This window comes from Magnolia sinica, chromosome 11 (assembly GCF_029962835.1).
Source record: "Magnolia sinica isolate HGM2019 chromosome 11, MsV1, whole genome shotgun sequence".
NCBI classification, from domain to species: domain Eukaryota; kingdom Viridiplantae; phylum Streptophyta; class Magnoliopsida; order Magnoliales; family Magnoliaceae; genus Magnolia; species Magnolia sinica.
This window is the reverse complement of record NC_080583.1, coordinates 62598315-62624675: the sequence shown is the minus strand read 5'-3', so window position 1 is coordinate 62624675 and position 26361 is coordinate 62598315. Positions and strand designations below refer to the sequence as shown.

Below are 26361 nucleotides of genomic sequence, written 5' to 3'. Positions count from 1 at the left end.
AAGTAGTATCAAAGAGTCAGGTTGAATGTTCAAGATTCAACGAAGATGTTAGGATCAAAATTTGATATACAAAGATTTGATGGGAAGAGCAATTTTAGTTTGTGGCAACAGAATGTCAAGGATATTCTATTTTCACAAGGGTTAAGCAAGGCGTTATTGGAAACAAAACCTGAGAAGATGTCAGATGATGACTAGAGAAATCTCAAGAAGAAAGCTATGAGCACTATCCATTTGTGTTTATTAGATGGGGTTATGTACAACATCCTAAATGAGGAATCTCCCTTGGAGATGTGGAAAAAGTTTGAAGACCTTTATATGTCAAAGTCCTTAACAAATAAGTTATTTGTGAATAAACAACTTTTCTGGTTAAAATTAAAGGAAGGATCAGATCTCCTAAAGCACATGAACTTGTTTACAAAGCTATGTAGCGAGTTAGTAAGGTTCAGAGAGATGGTCTAGGAAGAAGACAAAGCGGTGCTCTCATCATGCGACCATCTCGTCATTACTACAGTGAAGCTTGAAGAAATCACTGCGGCACTCGTTTCTAATGAGATGAGGAAGAATTCGAGTGATGAGGACTCTTAGGTAGAAGGGCTAGTTGCAAAGGGGATCAGGGACGTGGGTGATCTCAATTTGACAAGTAGAAAATGTTAAGGTTTAAATCGAAGGCAAATGATGGATGCTTTTATTGTAGCATAAAGCGCCACTTCAAGAGAGACGGCCGGATACAGAAGGATGACCTGGAAAGTAATGGAAAAGGGAACACATGTCAATTATCGAGTGTAACAAAAGAGAACTTAGAAGGAGGCCTTCTCTCAGTCTTTTCAGGTATGAGTCGTCTCTCAGACACTTGGATTCTAGACTTAGGATGTTTGTATCACATGTGTCTGAATAGGACTTGGTTTGATTCCGACATGTCATATGGTGATGGAAGGTTTTGATGGAGAATGATGTAACATGCAAGGCCATCAAAATAGGCACTATCAAGGTAAGGATATTTAATGGAGTCATTCATACTCTAAGTAATGTCAGGCATGTCCCAAAGCTAAAGAAAAACTTAATATCCTTGAGGGGTTTTAGATACGAATGGTTGCACATTCATCACATTTAGAGGTGTATTAAAGGTCACTAGAGGTGCAATGGTGTTGATGAAAGGACAATGTTAGAAATTTGTACAATTTGGTTAGGAGCACAATTATGGGTGAGGCCGCTACCACCTCACACGCAGAATCCCACACAGATGATACAAATCTGTGGCATATGAGATTAGGGCACATGAGCGAGAGGGGCATGATGAAACTCCACAAACGAAAATGGTTAATGGGAGTTGTGGCATGCAAGGTAGATTTCTGTGAACATTACATCCTAAACAAGCAATGAAGGGTAAGGTTCGAGACTATTGCACACACTAGTAATGGGGTGCTCAACTATCTTCATTTCAATGTCTAGGGGCTAGTGACGGTGTTGTCTAAGGGAGGGGCGTGATACTTTATAACCTTCATATGCGACTACTCGAGGAATGTTTGGGTCTACTTCATGAATCATAAGTATGAGGTGATTGCCAGGTTCAAGCAATGGAAGGTGGAAGTAAAGAAGCAAATTAGGAGATAAGTTAAGTATCTCATGTCAGACAATGGTATGAAGTATAGAGAGGCCGAATTCATGGAATTCTGGAAAGATCAGGGCATCACAAGGCATTTTTCAACTTTAGGAACCCCATAATAGAACAGGGTGGCAGAGAGGATGAACAGAATTCTATTGGAGAGGGTGAGAAGTATGCGGTTACAAGCAAGGCTACCTAAAAGCTTCTGGGCTAATGTGGTGAATATGGCATATTACATAGTAAATCAACCACCATATACAATATTAGACTTCAAAGTTACAGAAAAAGTCTAAACAAGAAAGGATGTCGATTACCTAAGACTGAAAATCTCTGGGTGTCCAACATATGTTGACGTGTAGAATGGATAGAGGACGAAGTTGGATCCAAAGTATGGGAAGTGCATCTTTGTCGAGTATGAAAAAGGTGTCAAGGGCTCCAAGTTTTGGGATCCAATTTTATAGAAGGTGGTTATTAGTAGAGATGTCATTTTCGACGAGGCGTCAATACTTGAGACTAATAAGGATGCTTCAGCAGGGCAATAAAAAAATCATAATGAGACCGAGAGATTGTTAGTGCAGGTGGAACTAGTTGAGCAGGTGACCGAAGTTGAAATTCAGTAAGGGTAAGAAACTAAGCAAAATGATCAGTAGGATACCCATGAAACTATAGCCATGAATAGGGAGAAAAGAACCATTAGAGCCCTGGTTTGATACGAGCTCAAGGACATTATGTCTTTTCCATTGTTCATAGGGAATGGAGATCCCTCCACCTTTCAAGAGAAAATCTAGAAATGATGGTGACAGGTGGATGTCATCCATGGAAGAGGAGATGTAATATATACACAGGAATTAGACATGGTAGTTGGTGGAACTTCCTAAAGGTTAGTGGGATATATGGTGAAAATGAGTCTATAGGAAGAAAGAAGCATTAACATAGAATGAGGATGAAAAGTATAAGGCGAGGCTTGTAGTGAAGGGGTACTCACAGAAGGAACGAGTAAATTACAATAAAGTTCTCCCCTGTTGTGAAACATACCTTAATCAGGTTGCTACTAGTGGTGGTATTAGAATTTAATTTAGAATTGGAACAGCTCGATGTGAAGACGACATTCCTTCATGGAAACTTAGAGGAAGTCATATACATGAGAAAGTTTGAAGGTTTCGAGGAGCTTGGTAAGGAAGGCCACGTGTGTAGGTTGAAGAAGTTGATATATAAGCTTAAGCAGTCTTCAAGGCAATGGTACAAGTAGTTCGATTTCTACATGGTGGAGATTGGATATAACAAGTGCGAGTATGATTGCTGTGTATACTATAGGGTGGTTGAGGATGGGTCCTACATTCTACTGATGTTTTACGTAGATGTTATGTTCATTGATACAAAGGACAAGATAGATATACACTTGCTTAAGTCTCTGTTAAGCTTAAGCAGGAAGCTTGACATGAAGGATTTAGGCGCTATGAGGAAGATCCTAGACATGGAGATAAACAGAGAGTTTGAGAAACCGTGGCTTTCTCAAAAGGGTTGTATATAAGGTGTTAGAGAGGTTCCATATGGAAAGTGCTAAGCTCATTAGCACACCTCTAGCAGGTCACTTTAAGATCTCAGTCAAATCGTGTCCAAGTATAGAGACAGAGATTTCATAAATGTCACGTGTGTTGTACGCGAGTGCAGTGGAGGGTCTGATGTACACAATGGTTTGCACGACGCTGGATATCTTACAAACAGTCGGTGTGATATATGGTGAATCTCGAGAAGGAGAACTGAAATATTATTAAGTGGATTCTCAGGTATCTCAAGAGCATAGTTGACATTGGAATCATGTTTGGGAGACATGAAGCTTTAGGTGTTGTAGGCTATGTGGATTCAGATTATGCAGGTGATCTGGACAATATGAGGTCCACTATGGGATATGTTTTCACATTAGTAGGTGGACCGGTATGTTTGAGAGCTACATAACAATCTACAATAGTATTGTTTATAGCCGAGGTAAAAAAAACATGGCTGTGAAAAAGGCATAAAAGGAGGCATTGTGCTTGAAAGGTCTTATAAGAGAACTTGAGTTGAAGTAGGAAGCAATTAAGTTGCATTGCGATAGTCAGAGTGCCATACATCTGGTGATGAATCAAGTGTATCATTTGAGAACCAAGCACATTGAGTGAGGTTACACAAGATATGATAGCTGATTACTTTAGGAGAGATCCATTTTTAGAAGATTCATATGGACTAGAATGCCGCGGATATGTTGACAAGTTGGTGATCACAGAGAAGTTCAAGCATTGCTTAGGCTTTAACAATCTCACTAGCCATTGATGAGATTGGGTACTTTTGCACAAGGGTATGGATAGAGTTATCTTCCACGTGGAGGGATGAAGGGAGCAGTCAAGGCTTAAGGTGGAGGTTGCACCAGAGATCTTTAAGGTGACTTGGCATAATATAAGTCAAGATGGAGATTATTGAGTAGGGTGTGCCTTGCATTCTGCAAGAGAGTTTGGTTAACCTTATAACTTAGTTGTGAGTTTCCAAGTCAATCGAGGTATGGTCTAGTCGACTAAGACTCTTTGTTGAAAGCTCGCTCAACCGAAGGTGCAACTGCTAGATTGTAGGGTTTTGCATAAATTGGGGTATTTAAGTCCGGCTTAGATAGGGGTTTTCATTAATATGAGTGTTTTCTCTCAAGGGGGAAGAGTTTTGCTAATTGAGAGGGTTTTTGCACTTATAAGGGCTTAAAAAGGATTTCTCTCGAGGCATATAGGGTCCCTTAGAGGTGTGCATCACAAGGAGAAATAGGGCGATCTTATTATCAAAGAAGGTGAGTTGTGAACTCCAAGGTTTTGATTATAGTGGAGATTTCTGTTGCTTTGTGCCGTGGTTTTTTCTCACAAGAGTTTTTCACATAAAAATATCATGTGGTTGTGGTTGTTTGCTTTTGGTTTGGTTATATGCTTTATTTTATTATTCTATCTTCGTTTATCATGCTTCTACAATGCGCATGGATTAGTAGTGGTGTTAGATCCAAATTTATAATACCTAAGATTTGAACTAGGTTTCTTGTAGCTTGGGCTTGCGTTGTTGTGGTGTGATATAGAGCCGCTTTACTCTTAACACATCCGCACAAGAGAGAGAGAGAGAGAGAGAGAGAGAGAGAGAGAGAGAGAGATTGCTTCTCTCCTCCAGTGTCCACACATCACATGTTTGGAGGTGATTCTCATGCATTGTCCTGGCCTCACTTTAGGGTTGGGGTATTGGCTCATCATTCTCCTTACGTGGGATGGATCTAGGAGAGAACGTTCTAACTTGAAGATACAACATCGAAAATGAATGTGTATTTTGACAACAACTATCAAGTGGTAGCTTTGAACCTGAATCTCCAATTTTGTATTTTTTCTAAAAACCTAAACGGTGATCCTCAGGGATTAATTAACAAATTTGATATTTAAAAGACTTCTAATTTTTGTTGCATTTCCAAAACTCTTGACAGTAACATCTAGATGTGGAGGGTGCTATTTGTGGTAAAAAGGGAGACTAAGCCATAGTTTTTTTTTTTGGAACTTAGATGGTATATTCATGTGTGGAAGTATAAGTAATTCGGGTGGGCCTCACAGAAAGGGGCGAAGATGTCGCCTATCCTATTGAAACCAATCCACAAATACTTATAAAGAAAGAAAGACCAAAGAACTACTAACCACCTCGACTCAATCGAATGGCCAATTCCCACCCTATCTAGAAAATAAGAACCCTGAGTAAGGGACGGGAGATCAGCTGAGTTATGAAACTCTGTTCGACCTGGGGCAACACTTCCAAATTTGGCTAGACCATCCGCCACACCATTTGCCTCTCTCAGCGTGAAGGAGATCCCGAGGGTGGCTCGCTTCATAAGGCAGGAGATTTTCGCCCATAGATACCAATGAGCCCATCCTAGGTTCTGTCGTTGTTTAGTAGGTCCACCAGGCTCTGAGAGTCATTACATCGATGTGAGAGAAGCCCTTCGATATTGCCAGGGCCAGCCCATCAGGGAGTGATGTGGTTTCAACCATGAAATTCATTCCAATACCGTAGTTTGAGGAAAAAGTGAAAATGAAATCCCCGTTGCTGCCTCTACATATCCCTCCACCACCGGATTGGCCCGGATTACCCATGACCGACCCATCCACATTGATTTTTACCCAGCCCACATCTAGCTTGGACCATTTAACAAATTCTAGATTGTTGGTAAACCCGGGGATGCATTTGATTCCAAGATGTTGTAATGTGTGCTGATGATAGGGATTGACTTTAAGGGGGTTAGGAAGAGAAGGACCGATTAATTACATCCAACAGGTCACCTGGTTTATAGTGCGAGGCCCACTAACCGGTCTATCTTCAAATCTAGAGCAATTCCTGGCTAGCCATAACTCCTAAAAAATAATGCATGGGAGGAGGCCGCGAAGCAAGTGGAAAGTGTTGGATGATCTGGCCTTACTCCACCAATGAGTCGCTCTGGTTTCCATGGACTGGATAGGCAAAATGGAGATGTTAAAATGAGCACCAAAGAAGGACCAAACCTCCATGGTGAGGCCTCCGATAGCTAAGAGGTGGTCCAGTGTTTCCTCTGCGGGCTGGAGGTTAGAATGGGGGAGGCAGCAGTCACAGCAGGATGCCAAACTAATTCCTTTGCCTTTAATGCGAACATCCACAGGAACCGCGCCATGGAGAGCCCTCCAAATGAAAAGGGAGATTTTCGGGGGTAATTTAGAGTGTCATACCCATTTTGCCCTAGATTTTCTATTGTAACCAATCCTAAATAAGTCTCAGGCCACCTTGACTTCGAACTTCCCTGGAGGCGACGCAGTCTACACGCACCTGTCAGTCCCTTCCGACGAATAGAAGCCTACGTTGGTAATATGACTCCACGCTTGCAAAGGCAATAGGCCCTGGATTGGATTGGGAGCCTTAATTCCCTCCGTCCCCAATATGTCTTGCACTCTCGGGCCCATGAAATCTGATGGAATTATCCTCAAGACAAGCTCCTTTAAAGGACCGAGCCCAGTCCAATTACGTAGCCAAAAACTGGAGTCCCCTTGACCAATAAGCCACCTAGTTGTTGTCAATGATAGGAAGGAGGCACCTGATTTTCTTGGCGAGGAGGTGGGCGCGCGTGAGGCAACGAAGAGGGGCCTAAATGGGCAGCGTACTTTACTCTGATCAGGTTAGCCCACAAGCTCTCAAGGCTGTTAGACCTTATCGCCCAGACTAGCTTCAATTTGAGGCTCTTGAAAACCTCCTTGATCTTCTTATAGCCTAGGTCCCTTCCAGCTTTGGCACTGACAGCCGCTTCCATGATACCCAGTGTAATTTCTTGGCCATAGTTGGGTCACATATGAGAGGACACTCTTTTAGCAAAGATTCACTTTCCCACATACATCTTGGCATCTTTGAAACTTGTGCAATGTTGGCAATTGTGCATGTTGAAAACACTCAAAAGATTTTGGAAGTAATGCTATGCTAATTCGAGTGATTCATTAAATTATTACAACAAAATCCTTGTTCGATAATTCCGGTGAATCATTTGTTACAACAATATTCTTGTTTCTACTTTAGATATGAGAGAGAGAGAGAGAGAGAGAGAGAGAGAGAGAGAGAGAGAGATTTGCTAAGCTTAAAGGCCCATACAAAGAGCCAATCCACACCTAGCTAACACCATGTGTCAAAGTGACACAGAATTTCTCAATTTTGACACAAGGTACTTATTAGATCGAATAAGTGCATTAGATCTAATAGAATTATTTTGCCGTATCCAGAATAATACCAATCCAACCCATTTCATCAAGAGAATGTGACTAATTAACCAACCAACAAAACTACTTGTTACAAATAACATCTTTTTGTTGCATCGAAACATATAAATGTTGACTAATCTGGTTAACGTTGAACTTGGTAAAATAAAATTGTTGAATAATTGAAAAATGAGATTATTTAGGAATACACATTAAATGCTGAGATTACGCATTGAATTTCTGGTAGTAGATCCATAATCAAATGGATCCCACCTGATGGATGTCCTTAAGAAGAACTTGGGCTGGCTTACTATAAGGTGAGCTAAAATTTTTATGAAATATAGCTATCAAAGCTCGGCAAACCATTTTCATAGCCATTTCTATTTAACATTGTAGCCAGTTTGACAAACGGACCAATGGAATTCACATAATGGACAAATGACATCTCACCTGAGCACGGTACCATGTTCAAAGTATCAATATCATTACATGCATTGATGGCTTAGGATATTAAAACACCGTAGGTAGAATTTTTCAATATGGTCGGTAATATTGCACATACCAGGCAAAAGTATTGCTGTCCGAGGGAGATTAGGGAAACATTAAGAAAATAATGATTTTTTTCAATGAAACTTTAGGAGATGTTAATAGAAATGATTGCATGCTTAGAACTCAAAATACTGCAAAAAAATAAAAATTAAAATTAAAAATTAAAAATTAAAAATTTACAAGTATATGTAATAAGATTTCATTGTCTCAGAGAGTCTAAATATTCCATTGTATCAGAGCCTAAATTATGTGCTGTCCAAAAAAAAAAAATTTGTTAACTAATAAATATGATGCTAATGCACTAATTTTTGAAATAATAACTTGATATGTGGCATATATGATGCACTAATTTAAAACACTCCTAAAAAAGATTCTTAAAAAAAAGAAAACTAGGTGTTTTTATTAAAATTTTGATTGGTTTCAATGCTGGTAGTATCAACAACACATTGGTCATATGCATTTATATACACAATACAATCTATTTTTCAAAAGTTGATGTCTCACAGTATTACTGATCCGCGATGTTACATCATATCGAGAATTAACTCTGGTATCTGTATAGACGAATACAGCAAGATAATAATAAGTTACGTTATTACCAATAATATCTGTGATACCATGAACATGATATGTAGCACATATGGTGGTGTGTTGGGGATCTTGGAGCTCTATGAAAAATTAGCATACAAGCAACTATAACAAACCATACATTTTCTTCCAAAATTAGTACTACCCACATGTCGAAAGAGCACGAATCGTGGCCCTAGGATTACTCATCTCCGACCTACAAACCGGTGTGCATGTTTTCATGATAACCCATCTTCCGATCATTTTTGCACCCTAAGGCTCTCCTTGGCACAAAAAGAAAGAAGCCAGTCAATTTAGGCTCCTTCCCTGCTGAGCCAAAATGGTCCCACACCAAAGGAAACAGTTGCGATGTGGACGTCTACCATTAAAAACCTTCAAGATTTTATGTGGTGGCACCGTGTTTTGTATACGCCGTCCATGGATCCTGTAAGGCATCTGACCAAGATGAACGGACCCCTGGAAGATGAGGCCATTAATAAACTTGGTTGGCCACAAAAATGCATCAGTTTTGAGTTGCAGGTGAACATGAGGCAGTGCAGCTGATCGAAGGAGTGAATTTCATGCACGTTCCCCTCATCAGTAGGCAAGCTGCCTATACGTAGGCGAGTTACAGTGGCATGGTCGAAAAGAAAGAAAAGGAAATGTTGGTAGTATAAACATGCTAAGAAGGGAGAAGCATATTATCTTACCTTGATGCTATGGTGAAGAGCCATGGGTGTTGGCATGGGCTTGAGTAGACAAGCGAAAGAACGGGAATATACCAGAGTTGCCATTGCACTCGCGCGAAGATACAGCAGAATTCCTAGGCCTGCGTGCTGACGGAGATATATACACGAAGTAAGAGCGGGTATGATGTAAGAGATGGTCATAGGTATGGTCACGGAAAATGCACGTGCCTAGATTCTGGTGTCGAAGAAACACGTGTTTACATGACACAACGCCACGTAAAGATAGCCATGCAAAAGATGTCTATCCACGATCTCTTCCGTTCAAATTCTGATATCTCGGCCGCTACCGGAAGAAGCGGATTGTGTACTGCGCCCACTGGAAGGAATCGTTCCAGACAGGACCTGTATGGCCGTCATGATGTATGGTTATCTATACCGTTTATCCATTTTTTCAGATCATTTCAGTGTACGACGGAAAAAAAATGAGGTAGATCGACGGCTCAAGTGGATCGATACATACAGAGCCCTTTTACTGGACCGATTTGTATCCAGGCGGGCCGCAATCCGCTCCCGCTACTGGAAGAGTAACAATAGAAAATTCAATGGCTTAATTTTAATTTTATAAGAGAGCACAATGGTCGACGGGCGTGCATCGGATCTGCATGTACTAAATTGGAGTGCTCGGGTCGCACCATCAGATGTCCGTGCGCAACTAGTCCAATACTTTTAACTAAGTGATGGTAGCATTCCATCGTGGGTAGTTTTTGGTATAGATTATCAACTATATTCATTTCCAAAATAAAGGGATTTTTACGGTAAAAATCCTAAGAAATCCATACTTTACCAAAATTGCCTCCCAATAGGTGCTCTTCAGAGATGAATTAAAAGAAAAAAAAAAAACCACATTTAATTTTTTCTATGAAGCTTAAGACTTGCGGGGACTACATGAACGGTGTATAACATCTAAACCATTAGATATATGCACCACACCAAGGTGATAACACGAACAAAACATCAAGTCAATCGGATCATCAGATGGCCTTCACTTGAATTGAGATATTTGGAATGGTATACCTTCTTTTTTTTTTTTTTTTTAATGGATTGGTCCATCTTATAATGGATAATTTGGTTCATCTAACCATAATATTGGCATGCATATGTTGAACGGGTCAGATATGCATGAGATGTAGAGCTGGGCAAAAAGGGACCGATCCGGCTGATCCGACCCGATCCGACCTGATCCAACCCGAACAGATCCGAACCGAAGGCAAGGATCGGGTCGGATTGAGTTGGCCCAGTAAGATCCGACCGTTAATCAGATCAATTTCGGATCGATGATCAACCCGGACCGACCCGATCCGATTCAACCTGATTCGACCCGCACAATCTTTATTCACCACTGTTTTCTTTAATGTTGTCCACTTGAGATTGGGATATACCTCTTTTTTTTATATATAAATACCATAAAATGATCTAGAAAAATAGATGGACGGCATGGATGAAGTAAATACATCATGGTGGGGCCCATAGAGCACCGACTTACCATCCTTTGACTGGTGGGATGGGGAGTAGCCAAACCATTTTCTCACACGGCTCGAGGTGCCTTAAGCAGAGCTCTTTGACGAGTTGTCCGTTTCACGTTATTGCTTGGAATGTTAGGTGGGTCCCACCGTGATGTTTGTGATAAATCCACACCGTCCATCCGTTTTGGGAGCTCATTTTAGTACACGTTGCCAAAAATGAAGTATATCCAAGACTCAAGTGGCCCTTACGAGAGGAAACAGTGTAGATTCAATGACCACCTTCCTTTATTTTCCCTCTTGTCTAGCACACTTGAGTCGGACTCGGTTTGAGTCAAGCCAGCAATACAACGGATTGGATCGAGTCAAAGGGCCCGGACTTAGTCCCGGATCGGATCGAGTTCGGGTCAGGTACTGAAAACTTCGAACTGAGTCGAGTTGGGCCCAATCCGGTTCGACTCGACTCGATGCCCACCTCTAATGAGATGCATACAATTTAAGTTTTATAACTTTTAATTTTTCACTTTGTTGTAAATAAAAAAGCAAAAGGCATGCATATGTTGTACAGGTTAGATGTACAACATATTAGATGTGAAATGCATACCATGTGAGTCATACAACTTTTGATTTTCATTTCGTTGCAAATAGAAAATAGAAGGCAGTAATGTAATTTCTCCTTTTAAAAAGCACCACCCTAGTTGAGGCACCATTTGGTTAAAATCCAATTCTTATGTACTTTTAAGGTAAAAATTCTCATATAAATAGATAAAAATAACAAAATAACAAAAGAAAGAAAAAAAGGCTATATATACATACATATATATATATATATATACATACATATATATATATATATATATATATATATATAGCATGCACATATTTTTCAGTCAATGGTACTTGTGTATCTAAGAAAGCCTTGTTACGGGTGAGACTCTATCAAATTGCATCGATGACATTGTCAACCGAGCATGCATAAAGTTAGCTTCGGCCCATATTTTATACTACCTGAGGCCAACCCATTCAAAATTTTGCTTAGCCTCCACAGGATACACACCCTACTTTGCCTGGGCTTAGTAAAACACTATCGTTGGACAATGCTTTAGACATAATTATTAGTGCACTTATTTGTGTATGTATTTGTCAATCTTGTGAGTCCATGTGTCAATGAGTCAGATCGAAAACACAAGAGGACATGAAGCACCGAGGAGTGAAAATTCAATAAATCATGTGGTGCCTTGGTGACCCTAACCTTAGACCCCAAAACAACCCAACACCTAAATGATCCATTCTTTAATAGGTAAACCTTTGTTCGATCATCCATCAGCCTTAGGAGCTCATTTAAAACATGATAAATTTGGTTAAAGATATTCAGAGCTGCTATAAATTAAATAACCCAAAACAATAGACTCTCGATCAAAGGTCAAGCTCGATAGATCGAAGATGGCTAAAACTGTATAGTGAGTTCTCTAGCCTATTTCGATCAAGTTCGATCGATCAAACTAGTAATTTTCTATCTGTTTTGTAACCGTTACAATTTAATTTCTTTATAAAGGGCATTTGGCATAAGACCTGTACCATGGTATTCCCTTTTTGTACATAAAAAATTGACCGTCCAATCGACTACTCGTCACTAGATGAAGATATCTAACCGTTCACTTCAATTTTGGACCACTAGATCATAATAAACCAACTATCAGATGTTCATATCCGCTCGTTTACACATTAAGTTGAGATTTGGATCCGCGAACAATCACTTGAATCTATCAATATACGTAGATTACCCCAAAAACCCACTTTGTGCTTGTCCATTTACAAACGTAACTATACAATCATCCATTTACTTGATCAAGGTTCTAACTATCAATTACTTTAATTTTTTTCCCATCATTTGACCATCTATCTTACTTGTATCCGCTAAACAGGCCACCCAAACATCAAAACTAAACCGATCATTACGAAGCACATGGGGTACAACTGAAAACTACCGGTCATTTTGTATACGGAACGTGTACACATGCTACTTTGAATTATAGGTAGTGTTCGAGTTGTCGATATCGCTACAAGTTTCACTGGCCAGAGATAAAGATATAATATCGTTATTGCCAATAATATCGCCGATAATCGGAAATGCGAAGAAAATGCAAAAACATGGGGATGACGGTGAAATTTTTCAATGAAACTTCAGGACATGCCTACATACACATATTTGCATATTTAGGATTTAAAATTTTGTAAAAAATGCATTAAATAATAAGTTTTCATTTAATGGGGCCCAAAAAAGCATACGTTGCCCTAAGAAATTACTCTAATAATAACAAAATAAGTTTATATAATGCAGCTAGCATATAATAAGTAATACATGTAAAAGTAAATGAATTAAAAAATTAAATGTATTTTTATTAACGATAATGTAGAATGTTGATCCTACTTGGGAGTTGGGACAAACATTAAATCCACCCCATCCATCAAGTGGGCCGTCACATTTTCACTATATATCATTGAATTATATCAAATAAAACACTTTATTAGGCCAAATAAAGGTGTAAAATTATCTTAAAACTCTAAATTCAAGTGTTGTAGCCCACATGAGTATCGAGTGTACCTCACACTAGCTATATAGTTGCTGTATTGACGTTAGCAAGTTCTGTGGGTTTGATCATGAGGTATGTGTTATATCCAAACCATCCATCCATTTGATGAGCTCGTCTTAAGGCTTGAGAAGAAAAATAAGACAGATATAACTATCAAGTGGACCACACTGCAAAAACTACTGGTGGATTGAACGTCTACCATTGAAACCCTTTTTGGGGTCACAGAAATTTTGGATCAATATGAAAATTGTTTTCCCTCTTCATTCAGATATTTGTGTTTTTATGAATAGATTGGATGAAAAATAAACATTATGGTGGGCCCTACAAATTGTTTAACCATGAAAATGATTATCTCCGTTGCTATTTATGGTGTGGTCCATATAATCTTTGGATATGATTCATTTTTTAAATAATGCTCTAAACTGAACTTTAAAAACAGATGAACGGTGTAGATATAATAAATACATCACTGTGGGGCTAATGTAACTTTGATCTCCTTTGAACCGTTCGTACAACTTGGAGCTCGAGGAGCGTCAGTGATTGTCTTCGCATGACACGTACCTACAGTAGCTATATAGCTGGTGTGAGGTACACCAGTCAATCCGCTTCCGGTGGATCCCTAACTGTGGGACCCATTATGAAGTATGTACCTTACATCTGCACCGTTGATCATATATAACGACTTATTTTATTGCGTGATCCAAAAAATGAACCAGATTCAAATCTTCAGTGGACCACACCACAGGAAACTGTGTGAATTGAACGCATATCATTAAAAACTTCTTGGTGGCCATAGAAATTTTGAATCAAGCTGATATTTATTTTAACCCTTCATCCAGGACTTTTTATAATTAGAAAAAGGTTTGATGACAAATAAACATCACTATGGGCCCTAAGAAGGTTTTAACGGTGAAAATCATTATTCTCATTGTTTCTTGTGGTGTGGTCCACTGGAGCTGTGGATATGCTTTAATTTTGGGAATTACCCCTAAAATGAACTAGAAAAATGAATGGATGATGTGGATAAATCACATACATTCACGGTAGGCCCAGAGAGTTTACTCAGTACGCGGAAGCGCACCATGCACGTAGTCTGCTTCTATAGTTCTGAAGCATAAAAGAAAAAAAAAAGAAAAAAAAATATAAGAGGGGATTTCGTCTGCGAAGAGGGGTTTTCGACAAAGAGGGGGGATTTTCAATTGAGGGTTTCAAAATCCTATCTCCAACAAAAATAAGAAGATAATCTCCCAAAATCCTTGATTTTTCACCGAAATCATGTATTTGTGACATCAATCTTCCAATCGAACAAAGAAAAGGGAAAATTTCAGATTTCTTTACCTCTATCAAAGACGAGAGCTGTCGATTGTTGCCTACGAGATTCTTTCCTTCTGAGTTCTAATCAACCATTAACCAAGTATTACCGAAATCAAAGGTTTTTATTTCGATTTTTTTCACTTTTTATCTATTTTTTCGCAAAGAATCCAAAATTATCGACGATATTTCGCTGATAATCCAGAGAGAAGTGAAAAATTGGGGTTTCGATGTTGCTTGTTTAGCGACATCGATATTATCGGCGATATTATCAACATTTCGTCGATAATGCGAACACTGATTATAGGTACACCTAAACCTTTTAAAACATCGCCTTGTCCATTATAGACACCCAAGGGTTCTGATAAAACTTAACAAAAACAATTTCATGGGTAAAATAATGCCAGTCAGACCACTATCGGGCCAAATTGAGTCAGATTAAGCTAGGATGTGCAACAAGGAATATTCCTTAATCTCTACGAATTATCTCCTGCTTCGGCTTGCCTGAATGAACCTGGGAAAAATGCATCCTCATGCTCGGACAAGTATGCTTGTTCAATCTTATCATTTTTATCCTTGCGTGTCACCCCAATCTGTCTATTTAAAGGGTTTCCGTAATCGGATTCAGAGGCAAAGAAAATAATAGTGAGCATAGGGAGAAGTTACCTTGACAATCTGAGCCGTCTAACAAGTCAACAGTTGTGAGTATTTTTTTGGTTTACCATGTCGTTTATTTTGTATTCTTAACTGTGTATCATACGGATCTGGACGATGGAAAGGTCTTGGGTGATGGGATGGGCCATCTGGGCGATGGAGAGGTCCCTAGGGTGGCCCATGTGAGAGCGAGGCTGTTTTGGAGCGAAGACGATGGTAGCATTGTCGTCTGTGAGCAAAGACGGTAGTAGCTCCACAGTCTCAGCTATAAGGGCAACACACGTGAGCAGGGGTCACACTTGTGGGGCCCACCTTGTTGTATATGCTTCATCCACACCATCCATTCAACTGTCCAGTCCATTTTAGGCCACGGGCCTAGATCTAAGATAGGTTCAATTCTAAGGTGGGTTAGGAATAGTGGTAATGATGCATACTGTCGAAACGTCCCTAGGTCCATTGTGATGTTTACATGTCATCTAACCTATTGCTTTCACAACTCATTAGGCCCACCATGGGCTGGTCGAACTAGTGTATGGGTTGGATCGTCCCCATGTGGGCCCCATTTAAAAAGAGGGAAAAAATATTTGTTGTTGGAAGAACAACATCCATTGGACACTTCCATCTAGCAACATGAGGAGGAGAAGCCCCTTTGGGTGTTAGAAGGAGGTCCCACTCGTGAGACCCACCAAGATGTATGTGCTTCATCTACGTCTTCCATCCGATTTGCCAGATCTTTATAAGGCAAGGGCCTGAAAATCGGCCAAATCTAAATCTCAAGTAGGCCACACCATAGAAAATAGTGGTAATAATGAAGCATACTATTAAAACCTTCCTAGGCCCACCGGTGATGTTTACTTGTCATCCAATCCTATTGATAAGGTCACGTAGATCTGTATGGAGGGACCACACAAATATCAGCTTGATTTGGAAGCTTGTGCGGGCCTCACCATCAGAAAATATTAGAGATAATGACACTTATTATTCTAACCTTTCTATGGCTCACCATGATGTATATGTTTTATCAACGCCATTGATAAAGCCTAGATATTGCAAATTTATTCTCTCAATTGCTTTAGCTTTCCTAATATTTAAGTGCTAATTTGATTTAATTATATATATTTTCTTTATGCGAGCTGATTTTGGACTTAAAGATGAATTCATGCTTAAAAGGAGGAATTAAAACTCAAAAGAATGATCACCGAAGAATTAGAGATTTAGAGGACAATAATGAAGAATTTATATGTCAAAGATCCAAGGACAAAAGAGAGAAAATGCTGAAAAAATCATAAAGTACATCATCGAAAATAATAAACTGTTTGGTCCCACTTGATGTTGGTTCGGTCCCGACTGACTATGCATAGAACAGTCCAATGATAAAAACTGATTTTTTAATGTAATTCAGCTCAATACTTAGGTCCGACTGAAGGCATATTCGGTGCCATCGAAGGGAAGTTTGGTGTGACCTGAGGGAGACAAAGACTTTAGATATATTTTGATAAAATTCGGCTGCAACTGAATGAATCTTTGGCCGAACTCGGTGCAACTTTAGTATGACCGAAGCGTAACATAAGTACATAAATTTGAAGTCTGTTCCAAGTTTATGTGAATTTTTCCTATATAAAGGGATGTTCCAAGCCATCCTAGATACGAATTAAGGTGGATGAGGAAGATCAAGGAGTTACGGAGCTTCTACGAAGTCCTCCTTCTCTAATCCTTTGGTTCTTTAGTTTTAATGTTTTTCTTTCGAGTTTAGTTCAATCATATTTATGGTTAGCTAAATCTCTTAGCTAGGGATAAGAGGTGAAGTTTGTAGTGGTTTTTAATGTCTTAGTTTAGTTTGATTCAAGTATTTGGTTTGATAATTGAATAATTAATTAATATTTGGTTTAAATGAAGATTTATTTTTAGTTTACTTTGATCCATTGTCGAATATGGGCACATTGGATGCTTAGAAAGGCTAGAAGTGACTGCTTATCTATTTTTATAACGTCCTGTCCAACCAGAACAGTGTCCTGAGGCGTCCATGTAGGATTTGCCGCAGGACCATTCGCTTGAACCGCTCATATGTGGAGTACCACCAACAAATTAACCCTGGTTAGCCCATTAGAGTGGACCAGTCTGGTTATTATCAGACCGTGTGCGGGCCGTCAAGCCAAATAAGCTGTTTGTGCTTGGCAACAGCCTGTATGGGCTGTGCAACGGTCAAGGAAGGTCAGAAAAATCTAAAAATTGGGGAACCCACAAATATCACTGGACTTGGGGTGCATCACGAACCACGGGCTCAGTAGACACCTAGAATAATTATCCACGATGTCCCAACGACACTTGCCAAATGCAACTCACCCAGCCTTAACCCAAGGGCTAGAATTGAAATCTGGCACTTATAAATGAAACTGATATAAGGATTTGTAGCTCTTGGATCTCTTCTACATTTACGGTGAAGGCCTAAAATATTTTTCTACACCTGTCCACAAAATTTGGAACCTGATCGTGAAGCGGTTACCGTTGATCGTAAATTAGACCCGTACAGTAAAACCTCGCGTTCGTTTGCCTTCAAATTTTACACGGCCCTTCATCGGGCCATGGAGCACCTATCCTATAAATTTCATATCCAGGGGGACATCAGAACCGCCCCAATGGTCAGAATGGACCCCACAGGGCCATTTAAAGATTGGAACCATATGATAAAACCGCGCATCCGTTCGCTCCCAAATTTTACACAGCCCCTCATCGGGCCATGAGACACCTACACACATAATTTGATGCCCAAGGGGGTGATAAGGCTACCCCAAAGCTAAAAGGGGCCCCTTATTGAGGGCAATTGTTGAAACTTAAGGCCAATGGGCCCAAACCTAGGGAATAAAGCCCTAAGGCCCTTTCTCTCATACTCCTGCCATTACTCCAACAACTAAAGAGAAAAGAGAGGGTAAAGAGAGAAGAGAGAGAACAAGGTATGAGAGAAGGAGGGAGATGGTGGATCATAGTTGAAGTGGGGCCCAAGATAATCCGAGTCTTGCAACTCCTTACCTCCTTCTCAAGGAATCCCTCACCCACAACCAAAAGAACTCCTCTCCACCGATTAGCTAGGTAAATCCCTCATCCTTTTGGAAACCCCTCATGTTGAGGGAGGATTTGCATGAGATTCTAACATGAAAATGTATTCCTCAGGATTCCGGCCAATCGACCCCAAATTCGACACTCCTAGGTCGTTTCCCAAGATCTCAACGATCCATAGGTGCGGACTATTATTCTTAGGTGGCCTAGCACCAATTGTAGTATGAATCTAATGATTATGTTTGATTGGGTGATGTATTTGGATAATTTAGAGAAAACCTAGGCAAAACCTTACATCTTAGATCCTCCCAACTAACATGGAATGATTATGGAATGTTGTTGTTCCTCAACATGATTGGGCATGAATTTGGTGATTGCATGTTCATTTATTATTTAGTTCATGTACAATGTTTCCGTATAGCATGTATGATACATTAACCCTTGTGAAATTTGTGCCATGAGATATATGTAATTCTTGGCCTCCTCACTAACCCACACCACACACATACACATTATTTTGAAAAATTATTAATAGTTGCATTCATAGAGAAATCTAAGTTTATATGTTCGATGTGTGAGTGCATGACAACCCTTATGTCAGATAATAAATTCTGATTTTTCGAAGTGCTAATGGATACCCTCAAATCCCTAGGTTGGTCAGGAAACTGAGGTGAGAGAAGGTGGTCCCGTTGGTAGGATTACCTTGAGACTAGGCCGGCAGATTTGGGTGAGTACGGATGGGCGACAGTAGTTAGACTACATGGGTCATTTGTACCCGATGTCGTCCGTCTCGTATATGCCTGGACTCGCACGGTCTAGTCCACGTACTAACCAACCATATTTGTTAACCCTGTCTGCTCACGCCTATATAGAACCTGGAACACCCTTCAACCACTGAAGCCCATTGATAACCATTAAAAACTGATCCACTGACTCGAGAGTCGGGTATGGTGGAATGGGACAATGTGTCCGAACTGTCGGCCTACGCTGGGGTGACGAGCCTCCCCCTAGTGACCGCGAGCGATCCCTCTTCTCAGCACTCCCCATGTGCTTGAATCAGGGATGGGGAACCCGATGGGATCAAGGATCGCGGGGCCTGGCCTCGCACGTTGAGGGGTCTTGGCCCCGCAGCCAGTTGAGGGCATTGATATGTAGGGTGTACTAGTTTCCCCAATCTACTAGATAAACAAAATTAATTAAAAACTCATCTAACATTATCATGACCGCATAGTACTAGTTAGGTTGGCGACTTGATAGTTGATGTCACAATGAGGGAGTGTTGGACATACGCGATCATTAGACGAAGTCGCATGAGGGAGTGTTGTTGCGAGGGCATACATCATATCATATTCCATGCATTTGCATTAACAAGAATAATTAGGACTTTATGAATGTATGTCTTTCATTAAATTCATATTATAATTGATGTTTGTTGTAACTTAAGACTAATAGCACCTACTGAGTTGATCACTCACTCCCACTCTGGGACGGTGTTTTAAAACACCGACCAGACTCTTCAGTAGTTGCAGGTGATGCGAAGTACAAGGAACCTTGCGGCGTGAGCCTGGATGAGGAGAACGAGCTGTCCTATTTCCAATTGATGGGCGGTTCGCCGTAGAGTTTGCGGGCGGACTTAAATCGACGAGTAGGGGATATAGCACATCATTCTTTTTTGACATATCATTTTTTATAATTTCGTTGGGCAACACCTGGTGCGACCCATGGTTTTATTTTTGGACTTATATACCTTTAGTCAATTCCATTTCAATAGACTAGTGGTGATTGTGATTCATGTTTCAAGTAATTCCATATTGCGCATTAAGCTTAATTAAATACAAAATAGTAAAAGTGGTTATAAGTAATACCTAGGAACTTGGGAGTCGAGTGTATGCACGGCCTCCAATTTTCAGGGTGTTACAATTTTGCAAGGGATTAATCTATAAAATCCATTGATCTATCATGGATTAAGGGCACGATAGATGCTTTGAATTCCATACGATCAATACTTTGGTGATTTATGTGGGAACTAAATTAATTGAAGTTTAAATATATTTTGGTTTATGAATGATGATTTAACTGCTCTATTATCTGGCTAGATAAGATAAGACTTTGATTTTAGTTGAGTTATATAATTAGATCAAGTGAATTAGATATTAAGAATGACTATAAGTGGATCCTTAGCGCTCTAGTGCTTTGCACTATTGATTTTCCTTTTAAATTATCTAACATTCAATTATTACTTCTTAAAAGCCAATTCAATAATTAGTTATAGTTCTAGTCCTAAAGTATTCTAGAAAATGCACGAATATAAGTCCCTGTGGGTTCGACCTCAATCTTACCGAGTAATATTATATCGCAGCCTTACACTTGGGGTTTAATTCGAACAAGTTTTTGGCATCGTTGCCAGGGACTTCGGCTGGCTTTTTTTGAAGTACCTTAGTATTAGAATTAGTGTAGGATTAAGAGTAGTTTCTTTGCATTGTTAGATTAGGGTTTTTATTTTTCTACATATTTTTCTAACATAGGATTTCATTTTTCTAGAGTTTTCTCCAAAATTCATAGTTTTTTAGGGGTTTGTTTTGTTTCAGACTTTCTAACCTCTCTAACATCAGTTGCTTGCTTCTATTTTATAAATGTCTTCTATTTCTAATTACTACCTTTCGGTAACACCGTTCACCCCCCCCCCCCCCCCCCCATCTTAATTAGTTTCCATATTGATGTAAGAATTTTTTTCCTGTAGGATTTTCATTTTGCTGTAGGATTTAGTTTGGAATTAGGGTTTCATCATGTTCATGCCAGAGTGGACACGAAAATACGCTAATAAACTTTTAAGAGACGAAACATTAGTTGTAGGGCAGTCAGATCACTATGTTGGAAATGCCTTACGTAAATTAACTGGAAATATGATCGAGAACTGACCATGTTATGATGTTCCATCGGTTAAGAAGATAGTGTGTGATTATTATATGACTGAGAATGCTTATCAACAAGCATCAAGTACAACCACATATGACATATATGATCTTGATTGGTGGAACCATCACAACTTAAATTGGAGAAGTGTACCAACCATAGATCTAGCGACTATCCCCATTAGGCCTCCTACTTATGAGATCCAACCAAAAATAACCCAAAAGGATCTAGTTCAGAGGTTCATGGATACCCAAGAGCAAGTTAACCAAAACATCTTACAGGGCATACAAGAGCTAATAATGTAAGTCGAAAGAATTCAGTCACACCTCATTGATGAGGAATGGATTTGTTTAGCACAGCCTCAGCCTAATCCAGAAATACTATACAAGGAGAGTGATCTCAACTCGTTTATTGAGCATATTGAATTTGAGAATCAGGAGCCAGAGTATGTTCAAGAGCCTATGGTTCAGTTTCGTCAATGGTTGTTCTCATCGGAAGAGCTAGTTAATGATCAAGAGATATGAAAATTTTGAACATAGTGATATAGATACAATCTACCTACTTGATATGTTTGATTCCATTGTGGAGAATGAGTCCCTCTTTTTTGAATATGTTGACTCTCTAGAAGTTGGCTTGGAACACTTTGAAGATTCCGTGGATGACATGATGGATGCCTCGTCAGACTCTCGGTGCCTGATAGTGAGTGGGGCAATCATTGTGCTAAAGTGCCTCCTTCTACCAATCCTAAATGTTGACCATCAAAAGTGGAAGAGCTGGAATTAGAACTAAAGTTTGATTTGGAAGTTTTAAACATTTATTGAGTCATGATTTCACATGTCACATCTAGCTTACACATTAAAGTTTAAGTTTGATATTGTTGTGTTAACTTGATGATGATTGAGTATGATAGGAACCGAACCTGGGAAATTTGTCAATCATGTTCAATGAAAAGAAGAAGAAGAAAAGTAATACTTGGCTAAAAAAATAGTTATCGTCAGAAAGGGTTACCTATTAAAGTACTATGAAAGGACTGTTGTGAAGAGAGAGAGAGAGAGAGAGAGAGAGAGAGAGAGAGAGAGAGAGAGAGAGAGAGATTGAAAATAATATGAAAGTCGTCGATGGAAAAATTAAAAGTTAGAAGAATAGAGTATTGAATTGTAAGACAAGTCTTGGTTTAGGCTTTGGTTATCCTGAATGCTATTTTGATTATCAATGTTATCATGAAATTAGAGAATTGAACATTTGGTTGTGTTAAGTCTAGATTTCACTATGCACCCATGGAAATCAATGTTTAGAATTTTTCTAATTATAAGATTAATGCTTTGAACTTAATTAGGATGTTTACCAAGTGCTAGAGTTTAGGTGAAAGCTATACTCTCCATTAATGTATTTTAGATTTCTATAATCTGGATTATTTTTAGAATTGCTCAAGTTTATAGGAAATTTATTCGTTTAGTTTCAAAATATCTTTCACGTGTTTTACCCGGGACTACCAAAATGCTAGTTGGAAGTGTGATAATGCCTAAATATTACATATTATCCTCGCAATTGCATTAGCTTTCCTGACATTTAAGTGTTAATTTGATTTAATTATATATATTTTCTTTATGCGAGTTGATTTTGGACCTAAAGATGAATTCATGCTTAAAAGTAGGAATTAAAGCTCAAAAGAATGATCATTGAAGAATTGGAGATTTAGAGGACAATAATGAAGAATTTACATGCCAAAGATTCAAGAAAACTAAGGACAAAAGAGACAAAATGTTGGAAAATCACAAAGTACATTAATAAAAATAATAGACTGTTCGGTCTCACCTGAGGTTAGTACGGTCTGACTGAATGTGCACAGAACAGTCCAGCGACAAAAAGTGATTTTTGAATGTAATTCGGCCTGACACCTAGTGTAACGCCCCGTGTTTTCAGGACCTGAGTATATGACTCGTTTCCTAAAAACCCGAGTATTAACCTATAGAGAGCCAAATTCCATATATTTTTTTTCTGTATCTTTCAGAGTTAGCAGTTTAACATAAAATGGACAAATCAACATAAAAAAAAAATTTACATTTATATTTAGAATGTACAAGAGGCTACCCATAGTAACTTATACAAACCAATGTCTTTGAAATTAACAAATACAAGATTTACATGATTTAATACATGAGAAATAATAGAATGCATGTAAATTTGAGCCGCAAGACCCCGCCGCTTCTCTTAACAATGTAGCCATGCATCCCTGACACTTGTACCCGACTCCTCATCAGTCTGAACTTGAAAATCACTTAAGCCACCTGTGCTACATGTACAGTTATATATTTGATGGATGAGTGGCCAACTCAGTGTGAATTCCCCTCAAGATTATATACCGCCACCTTAGCTAAGCATAGTTAAAAACAACAAGACAATCAAAATAATACATGATGCAGTCTTTTTAAATGTATGGATGCGTGAATGCACATCGACCTGGGGATGCTCATCCAGTCGGACTTTGGCTCGTCACCCATGCATAAGATTGGTCACCAGCATAGCATATCTCGTATAGTATGGTGCCAAGTCATCGTACACATCTCGTGCGTAGGTCACTAGCGTAGCATAACTCGTACAACATAGTGACCAAGTGTCGATAGTCGGTGGTTTAGGAGTTAGCGAAACGATACCTCAATAAAAAGGGTACGTGCTATAGCATCCAGAATTAGCCACCCGTCATCGTCAATATGTTATGAATGCATGATTAGCCAAACCATTATTATTCCAATTACGACCAGCTAATTTAAGTAACTCGATGGTTACTACAGGGGCTCATCACCCAGCGTAAGCCAACAGCTCGGGCATAGTGTCCCATGACCACCATCCCCGACTCATGAGATTTCCATCTTAAGATGTTTAATGGAAGCCCGTCGACTAGTGGCCAATCAAATTTAATAAGTAGGGATTACCATCGCATGGTATAAGCCATCGAAGCCACATCGGGCAAACCTCAAAACATGGTACATGTGTCAAATCGCAGCGGCAAAAAAAGGTGCACGGAACATCAAATAGATCAGCAAAAAGGGTCAAGTAAGGCTAAATCAGAGCAATTAAAAGAGACCATTTCTAAGCCACTCAAGTCATATGCCCTGTGGATGGTAAATCCCACATTAGTGTTCCATATCTCGTATAACCTCTAAATCGAGGGCCCATTTCTTACCACAACCCATCTTGTTACATCCTAAGTATGAGTTCACATACACAAGAGGGCTTACCCACTAGTAAGTGTAGTGAATATAGATCCATAGTAACTTACAACAATTCATGTAAAAGCATACAACTATAGCATGACAGATATATGTTAAGCACAATAATCACAATAGATCATGATGTGAACTATCAATTAAAATGGGAGTTATCATGCAAGTAACTATCGCATGCAATCATGGTTTACAACTATCAACTATAAATCAAATATAAATCATGCCCTAAGAATTCATAACTAGTGTAAGAAGTTGTATGCTATGAGATAGCAATTGTGATTCTTAATAAAGACTATTGCTTAAACTAACTTGGAAATGGAAAGCTTGAGGGGAAGAAATCATCACCTTATTTGTCGACTCGCCTTCTAATGTTATTAGGAGGTGCGCACGCCCTTAGACTTGGATCCTATCATAAGTTATGAAATTGTACCATTAGATCCAAACTTAACTCACTATTTATGTCCAAGGTACTGACCTAGGGTTTAGACTACTTAGGGTTTTGATGTAGAATTAGAGTTTTATCCTAGAGTTTAGGGTTAGGCTTATATTTCAGGATTTGTATGCTATTTAATGTAAAATTAATCACCATGCTAATCTAGTAACCATAACCTAATTATTAACATTAATGATAGTATTAATATTAGTTAATAATGGTAAAAGTAATCATTATGATGGTAGTAATTTGTACACTTCTACTGTCATTGATAACAGTTAGGAATGGTGAATAACATTCTAATACCTAATAGTTGTAGTTTCTCCTCTATTACTGGTATAAGTACTATGCTAGTGACTAATCAAGTTTAATAGCCGCGATAACTATGGTAATGCCAAAGATAATTAAAAAAACAAGATACATTGGGAGAAGGTTCACTTACGTATGTCGACTCTGGCCATCCCACAAGCTCAATTTGCTCCCAACTTGAATAGCTTAACCCGGCGAGTTTCAGTCGAGTCGACTCGGTTCCAGTCGAGTTGACTCGACTTCCTCCCACTCTCTCCTCTTCCTCTTCTTCTTCTCCCTTTCTTCTCCTCACTTAAGACCCCACATCCAGCAGAGTTGCTGGACTCAACCAGCAAATGGGCCAGCGGTCTAACACGGTCCCAAACCGAGTTGACTCGGTTTGGCTAGGACAGCCCCTGACCTCTTTCTTTCTCTCTCTCTCTCTATCTCTATCTCTCTCATCTTTTCTAGGGTCTGCTAGACCGAACCAGGCCCAACTCAGCATCCATCACCCTAGTAGCGAATCGACTCTGACAGCAGCCAATGAGTTGTGACTCAGTTTAGTTGAATCAAAGCTACACACACTGACACTCTCTTCTCTCTATTCTTCTTCTCTCCTCCCTCATATTTCTTCCTTTCTTCTTGGTTCCCATCTACTGGAAGCAACACTCAGACAATCATGCCCAAACTCGTCAGCGAGTTCGAGCGCCCTGACTAGTGTGGTGCGGCTGTACCACCCCCACTCTTTCTCGTTTCTCTTTTCCAACCTTCTCTTCTTTCTGCTTCCTTCATGTCCAACAGTCAAACTCAACGGGATTCGACCTGAATTGGACCGCACCTGGTCCAAACTCGGTTGGTGCTGAGGACAGCAAGTGTAGAACAATTTCTACTCCAATCTCGCTGCACTTCCGGACAAGCACACAACCTTCTATTTGGTTAGATCTACAAGCGTTGGATGCCGAGTATGAGGCCGACATAACGGACAAAAAGGCTTCAAGATCAGGGAAGTGCAGACCACACAACGGTAGCGGTGTTGTCGGAGTAGATGGTTGAGATCCAATGGTGATTCTTAATCCGATGAATTTTTCATGATTCCAATGCCTCTAGACCATTTGTATACTCCCTATGGAGCTTACGGAAGCTTGAAGTTGAAGCTTTAGTAAGGATTACATGGTGGGTTCGTTCTGAGAAGAAACGATGGATTTT

General features: G+C 39.5%; 1 protein-coding gene across 2 annotated transcripts in view; it reads right to left on the bottom strand.

Moving 5' to 3' along the window:
* Positions 1-9340, bottom strand: part of LOC131219228 (uncharacterized) — a 31976-nt gene extending 22636 nt beyond the window's left edge. Inside the window, exon 1 of one of the 2 annotated variants that reach the window (XM_058214268.1) lies at positions 9183-9340. In XM_058214268.1, the coding sequence (XP_058070251.1) occupies positions 9183-9266 (84 nt within the window). In that variant the 5' untranslated portion in view covers positions 9267-9340. The remainder of the gene's footprint in view (positions 1-9182) is intronic. The other variant, XM_058214269.1, reaches the window with a different exon arrangement.
* Positions 9341-26361: the final 17021 nt, after the last annotated feature.